Genomic DNA, 7,468 nt, shown 5'->3' on the forward strand with positions numbered 1-7,468 from the left:
GTATGGGGGCCTTAAGGCAGATGCCTCCTGTCAGTGGCCAGATCACTTGCAAGGGTCTTATTGAGGGTTCCTATTTCTGGGTGCATTATTTTTTAACCCATTTGCATCCAATTGTGCATGACCAGATCCAAACTAATCTTGAACGCCTGTACAAATGTAATGCGCTACTCGGAAAAGGCATAAACAAAACACATAATTTCACTGTTTCCACTGAGAGCAAAGTGTTCGGTCACACGTGTGAAGGAATAGAAAATATCTTTGTATTAGAGCATTGCAGCATGTTATAAATTCAGCAGGTCATAGTGCATGAGAATAACAGAACGCGCCATACTACGTAGGTAGGACGAGAGGAAGGCGCAAGGTTAGGTCCATGATCTATGTGAGGTGATAGAGGTCACTGCCGAGCTTCGTGAGTCTCTCTCTGTATTCTAGCTTCTTGTAGTTGGCTTTGGGGACATCCTTGAATCCATACATGGCTCCCCACCAGGCGGCCGCAATGGCAGCAGTGGAATCGCTATCTCCACCGTGGAAAAAAGCCCGGTGAGAGAGTTCCGTCCAGTTGTTGCCAGAGCCAAGAATGGCATCATAGGCAATCATGGGAGCATCATGCCCGCTGGCTCCACCCCACCCGTCGTAGCTGAGCGAAGTATAAAACTTGTCTCGTTTCTCAACACCGTACTTCTCAGGGAACTTCGGCTGAGACTTTCCATCCATAATACCCCGTTGTGTGAGGTAAGATCTCCACTTCGTCTCAAAGTAAGACCTGTAGGACGCAAATAAGATGGCAGATCAGAACAAAGTGGTGAATCTAAACAATATATATATATATATTTTTTTAAAACACACACGGTAAAGGTAGACTTAATAGGGCTCAGTCTTAGGTCCTCTACTTTTCTCAATCTATACCTCCTCTCTTGGCTCTTTTGGTTTTCAGTACCATCTGTACGTGGATGAAACTCAAATCTACCTATCCTCCGCAGATTTGTCACCATCTGTGCTGGTCTGTGTCACTGAATGTCTCTCTGCCATTTCATCTTGGATGTTATCTCGCCACCTCAAACTTAATATTTCCAAAACAAAATTAATTATATTTCCACCGGCCAATAACAGTTACCAACCTGATCTCTCTATCACTGTTGACAACTCGGCAATCACCCCTACCCCACACGTTCCCTTCTTACAGTCCACACATAACCTCACATTTTCTTCACTTTCACATCCTCCTGACCTTTGGTCAACATTCCAGTGTGATTGGATTATACAGCCCACCAAGGACCTCTGCAATCTGGCTGGATCAATATGCAATATGTATCACTATCTTGTGTATCAATGCCTATCTTCCTATAGATTGTAAGCTTGCGAGCAGGGCCCAGAGCCGTAACCAGTGGTCCTGGCGCCCGGGGCATGCCACGCCCCCGCCGTGTCGTGTCACATGGAGGGAGCGGGGCCACGAACGCCAGGATTTACAGCAATGTCTGCGGCTGTTAGGGCAATGATGGGCATTCCTGAAGCCAGTGGCGTAATTTCATCCCAGTTGCCTGGAGGCAAGATAAATGTTGGTCCCACCCCCCAAATAAAAATGTACCACTCTCCCCAGCACCTATGCCAGTCCCAGCTGCCGCCGCCCCCTATGCAGTTCCTTTTATACAGTGCCCCCAAGTAGTGGTCCCCCTATGCAGTGCCCTCAGTAGAGGTCCCCCTATGCAGTGCCCCCCTATGCAGTACTTCCAGAAGTGGTCCCCCTATGCAGTGCCCCCAGTAGTAAGGGCCCCTGTAGTGCCCCCAGTAGTAATGCTCCCTGCAGTGACCCAGTAGTAATGCCCCTTGAAGTGCCCCCAGTAGTAAGGGCCCTTGTAGTGCCCCCAGTTGTAGTGCTCCCAATAGTGCCCCAAGTAGTAAGGCCCCTGTAGTGCCCCCAATAGTAAGGCCCCTGTAGTGCCCCCATATGATGCCCCCAGTAGTAATGCCACTGTAGGGCCCCCATATGATGCCCCCAGTAGTAAGGCACCTGTAATGCCCCCTGTAGTGCCCCCAGTAGTAAGCTCCCTGTAGTGCCCTCTGTAATGTCCCCAGTAGTAAGCCCCCTGTAGTTCCCCCTGTAGTGGCCCCAGTAGTAAGCCCCCTGTAATGCCCCCAGTAATAAGCCCCCTGTAGTAAGCCCCCTCGCACACACAAATGATACTTACCTTAAACCCCGCTCCAGTGCCTGCTGTCCCCGGCGCCCGCTCCTCGGAACTATGGGACTATGACGTCACTCCCATAGTGCACTGCGGGATCCGGAAGACGGAGCTCAGGAGTGAGCTCCGTCCTCCGGCTGCCGCTGGTGTCAGGGGGGGGGAGAGAAGGAGCCGGGCGTCCGCTGGTAACGCATTCAGTGGGCACCCAGCAAATGGAGGTGGAGCGCCGATCAGCAGCGCTCCTTCTCCAAGCAGCTCCTCCTCAGCAGTGCCCAGAATGGCTGGGTGACAATGGAGCCAGGTGCCCCCTTCAGGGCTGACGCCCAGTGGAAAATGACTCTATTGTCTCCGGGAGTTCCGCCACTGCCTGAAGCGTCCTAAGGACAAATTTTCGGTCTGCCTGACTCTTCATTTTGTTATCGTCCTCTATATTGTTTTAAAAAAACATAAAATAAAATTATATAAATTTATTCACACACACGTCATTGTAATATAAAAATATAAAAAACATATATATAACTTTGCAGAAACGTACATTGCAAATGTAATGTATACTTTATTTTACCTAACACACTAAAAATACATTTATACAAGTAAGCTTACCATGCATCCTTATTATCCGCTACATCCCGGCCGGCTTCTACGACATAGGCCTGTGCTTTGGGCAGGGTATCCAGTAACTCCTTGCCCCACTCATGTGGAGGTTTGCGATTTATGGCGTAAGAGGTAAAAAGCGCAGCCGCCAACGAGCCAAGATACCCCGTGGGATGGTGGTGAGTCATCCTCCCGCTCTCTATGCTGACTCTGATCAGGTCAGACAGTTGTTCTGGGCGCGGAAACCTCAGCCCAATGCACATGGCTCGCATGGCTGCGCCACATCCTCCCGCAGATTTCTCAAATGGGATCATCCATCCGTCTGGGGTCTCAGGGTTCAGTCTGTCAGCATTGGACATGCAGGTCCCACCTGTATACAGGCAGATATTATCAGCACAGGCAGCTGGATTAGTAAATATCAGGCATAGGTGTAAATAATTTCTTATTATAGCGACTGGAAATAATGGCATAACTGGTTGCAAGATGTAAGAGTGGTCACTGATATACAATACAGAGAGCATTTTGGTGACTGATACACAATACGGAGAGCGTTCTACTACAGCAGAAATACTTTTTGCATAATAAGATTTTTCTGTCCTACTCCTACCCCATAACTAAGCACCAAGAACTGCAAACTGTAATACAAAATAGGAGGAACCCTGAATAATGTATTATAGCATTCACAAATGTCACCTTTTTGCACTGTTACACCCCCATATCCTGTAACGCTGCACTGGCATTTGGTGGAGTTATGTTCTACACAAATATAGAAGACTTGGGAAAAAAACAGCGACATCATCATCATGCCGTTCCCAGGGCTCCACGAAGGAGAAGGATCCAGACATGTTTATTACCACGGAGATGAGTTTGTTGTGAGAACATTCACAATTGTGTCCTCACTCGTCTTTGCTGCAGTCGCGTCAAACAGCCCCTCTTGGCGCACCTGGTCCCGCGAGACTCTGCTAGCGCTAGGCATTTTTTTTGTGTCTTTTTTTGGTGAAAATGTATCTGTATATCTGTGTGTGACTGAAAGTTGCGTACACACACTAGACACGATTTGCCCGATTCCGACGCATCTGAACGACAGATGTCCAAATCGTGAGTGTCCACTCATGATCACGATGCTGATGTGCGTCCCCGCGGGTCATACATTGCATCTTCAGATCTTGCCTACAGCAGGCAAGATCTGCCAATCTGGTACACGATCGGCGGCATATCGTACAGTGTTTATGCCTTTACGATATGTCGTTCGGATCCGCATACGATGCTTGTAGGCATGGATCAGGGAGATCCGTGCGGCATGCATGAACACACAGATGCAATGATGGATCTCCGTCTGTGCATCTGTGTCTAAAAATTGAATAACCTGTAAAAAATAAAAAAGAAACAGTGTGCCCCCATCCCCCAAAAGAGCAACCAGCCCCGTGCTTAGTGACCCAGTGCTGGTTGTGTAAAATACAGGAGACAAATGACATAGGGTTCCCCTGTATTTAAGCACAACCAGCACCAGGCTCTGATCCGATCCTGGTTCTGGAAATACAGGCGAAAATAAATGCGTAGGGTCCCCCTGTATTTACCAGAACCAGCACCAAACTTTTTCTAGCGGTTGCCTAATGCCACAGCCAGGCGAACCCTATCACCGGGTCCCCCGGCCGAAACATTAACCTGAACGCTAGTCAGCCCAGGCCCGGGATCCCTGGGGCCCCCCAATAAAGGGGTCCCTGTCTCCATGGCACCCCAGGCCTAGGCTGATAGCCCGGGGCTATCCCCGGCACCCCTGGGAGGTGAGTGCTGGGTTGATTATGTAGTGTATTTGAAAATTTTGAAAATATTTTGCTGTGCAACTACAGGTCCCAGCAAGCCTCCCCCGCATGCTGGTACTTGGGAGAGGTCAATGGAAATTGCTCACGATATCGCATCGTGAGCACATCGTCAAGTGTGTACGCACTTTTAGTCTCTCATCATTTCAAGTGCTACGGTACAGCAGCCGCAGCATTTTTACACGCCAAGTTCCGCTTACAGTCGGACACAGATATACAAGTGTCACTTATCAAATTAATCAGCACAATCTCCTGGTGCGTCCTAGTCACATGATAGCATTGAGACTTACATTCATTTTCAGCAAAAAAACAAAAAGAGACACTCGGCCCTAGCAGAGCTGCACGGGAACTGACGGCTTATTCGCACCAGGCAAGTCACGCTGCATGGCGTATTAAGGCTAGGTGAGCAAGGACACATCTGTATAATTAATTTTCTTAAAACACAAAAGACTGAAGAGTTAATAGAAGTATTTCTTTTTTTTAAGCAACGCACAATAACGACTTCGTTTTAGGGCAGCAGAGTTAGAACTGTACCAGGGTATTTAGTCAGGTGGTCTACAGTGCTGACGCAGGGATCCCGGCACGGGGGAAGTGCTACTTACAGTATTTTACCACCGAGAGGGATATAACTTTAATCAAGGCATATAGCGGAATGCTTATGTTATAACATCCGGACGACTCAAACGCTCATAGCAGCATTTTACCTGTGTCGGGATCCCGGTGCCGGCATAGTGAGGCTGACATAGTGAGAGATGACATCATCACTGTTGACCTCCTGTACCGAATCCCTTTACCTGGAGCTAGCCGCACAGCACTCGGTCAATATTTAGAAGCGTCTGATAGTGAACACATTTATGTCATAATGTTATATACTTATGTCAGCATTACCGGGAGCTCTTCCATCCATGTCATCCATACACTCTTTGTACTTCTTCGCTAGCAGTGGATACAAGTTGGCCGGCTCTATGTCTTTGCCTGCTTCCACCAACGCCTCCGCCGTGGCGATGTGCATCACGGTATCATCACTCACTATCCAGTGTTCCACATTGATATTCTCTACTCCTTTCAGCTCGGCCAGTTCAGCATGGATCACGGCTCCGCTATGACAGAACTCCCAGTCTCCATTTTTAAATCCCAGGGCGTCACCAACCGCACTGAGGACCATGCTGGCCACATAGTTTTCCGCTAGTCCCGAGCACATGTTGCCTCTGAAGGACAATCCTGCAATCAACAGCTAGAAAACAGAAAGATAAAACATTATATTGGGGAGCACAGTTTGCACAGTGGTTAGCATTACTGCCTCATAGCACTGAGGTTTTGGGTTCGACTCCCACCTCTGAATCAAACCCAAGTTGTATGAGGACACATCTGTAAGTATATGTTATACTGCAGGAGGATTTTATCACTACAGAACGTCACAATCTCTTGCTCAGGAAAACACAATGCCGGAGACCGTTGGCGGAGGGGAATTTCTCATCTCACATATTTCCTTCTTAGGGCCTAATTCAATTGCTGGCGAAAAGTCCAAATCTGCTAAACAGTATCGCTGATTGCGACTTTTCGCCAGGCAGAAAAGTATGGCCGTTTTCAATTCCAAATAGCTTCCGCGTACGCGAAAACGCATTGCAATGAAAAAGATTCGCCAATGAATAGCAGGCGGAAAAAAGTGCAGAATTGCGGTTTTGGGGTGCAAAGGTGCGGAAACCACTCTTCACCCTTGGGACAGCCCCCCAAAGGATAACTGTTAAAAAAAAAAAACTAAAAAAAAAAATAAGGAACACCCCAAAAAATGACTTTGAAAATGGGGGCGAAAAAGTACAAAGTGGGGGTATGCACATAAAAAATAGCGAAATAGACTTTTGGGGGGTCTGCAAGTATGGGGGAGGTGTTTTTTTTTTATTGCAGGTGTTTGCTGATGGTGCGTTTTTGGTGTCACTTAAAACTTCACTTCAGCGATTTTAAACCATGCTTGCACCCATTTTCGAGTATCGAAATGTGACAGGCGTACTTATTTTCTCTAAAAAATACTGCTTAATGCTCTTCTTCACCACTTGTGCAAAGACGCTATTTAGAAGCAATGACAGCACTTAAGTACCCCAAATAGCTTTCTTAGGTCTAATCGGGGACATCTGTATTGATCCCCAATGTTAGTGCATCTTTAGGGGGGGAGTCAGGCTGGTTTCCCCGTTTCTGACAGCACTTTTAGCCTGTTTGAGTTTCGCCGGGGCGCGTTTTCGCGTCCTCTGGAATTGAATATGGCGAATAGCAGGGGAGCGCCTGATAAGTTTACGCGGCTGAAACAAGCGAAGTCGTCAAAGTGCGGCTTGCAAAAAAGTATCGCGTATGCAAAACTTATTGAATACGGGCCTTAGAATATTATGTGAACAAAGGGTAGAACAATGAGAATAGAGAACAGAACCAGTTATTAAGGGGCCTATTTAGTTAACGGTCGGTACTAGTTAGATCCACACAGAACAGTCCACGGTCACCACAATCTGTAAGTGAACTTAAAATACACTAAGCAAATAAACACTAAGGGGCATATTCAATTAGGTGAGAAAAGTATCGCCGGTGACGTCATATCGCCAGGCGAAAACTAATCCCCATATTCAATTCCAAAAACTTTACGGTGCGGAAAGTCAATGCATTGGAATAGGCGAAAAATATTCGCCTATGAAAGCTGTCAAAAAAAAGTGCAGAATTGGGGTTTTGGGGTGCAAACTTGAGGGAACCACCCTGCACCCTTGGGACAGGCCTCCAAAGGTAAACCGTGTCAAAAAAAGTTTAAACAATACTTTAGAACACCCCAAAAAATGACTTTGAAAAAGGGGGCGAAAAAGTACAAAGTTGGGGGACAAACTTAAAAACTAGATGTTT

The 7,468-nt window shown here is 47.2% G+C and overlaps 1 protein-coding gene across 1 annotated transcript; it reads right to left on the reverse strand.

The window, feature by feature from the left end:
• Positions 1–371: 371 nt before the first annotated feature.
• On the reverse strand, positions 372–5,792 carry ADPRH (ADP-ribosylarginine hydrolase). The gene is made up of 3 exons (XM_088474142.1): positions 5,480–5,792; positions 2,781–3,141; positions 372–763 (listed from the first exon to the last, which is right to left on the reverse strand). Exons 1-3 carry the CDS (start codon positions 5,790–5,792, stop codon positions 376–378), a joined length of 1,062 nt encoding a protein of 353 aa, XP_088330268.1. The 3' UTR covers positions 372–375.
• Between the last annotated feature and the right edge of the window lie 1,676 nt (positions 5,793–7,468).

The sequence above is a fragment of the Taudactylus pleione genome, unplaced genomic scaffold (assembly GCF_031769625.1).
Source record: "Taudactylus pleione unplaced genomic scaffold, aTauple2 ptg000147l, whole genome shotgun sequence".
In the NCBI taxonomy this organism is placed as follows: domain Eukaryota; kingdom Metazoa; phylum Chordata; class Amphibia; order Anura; family Myobatrachidae; genus Taudactylus; species Taudactylus pleione.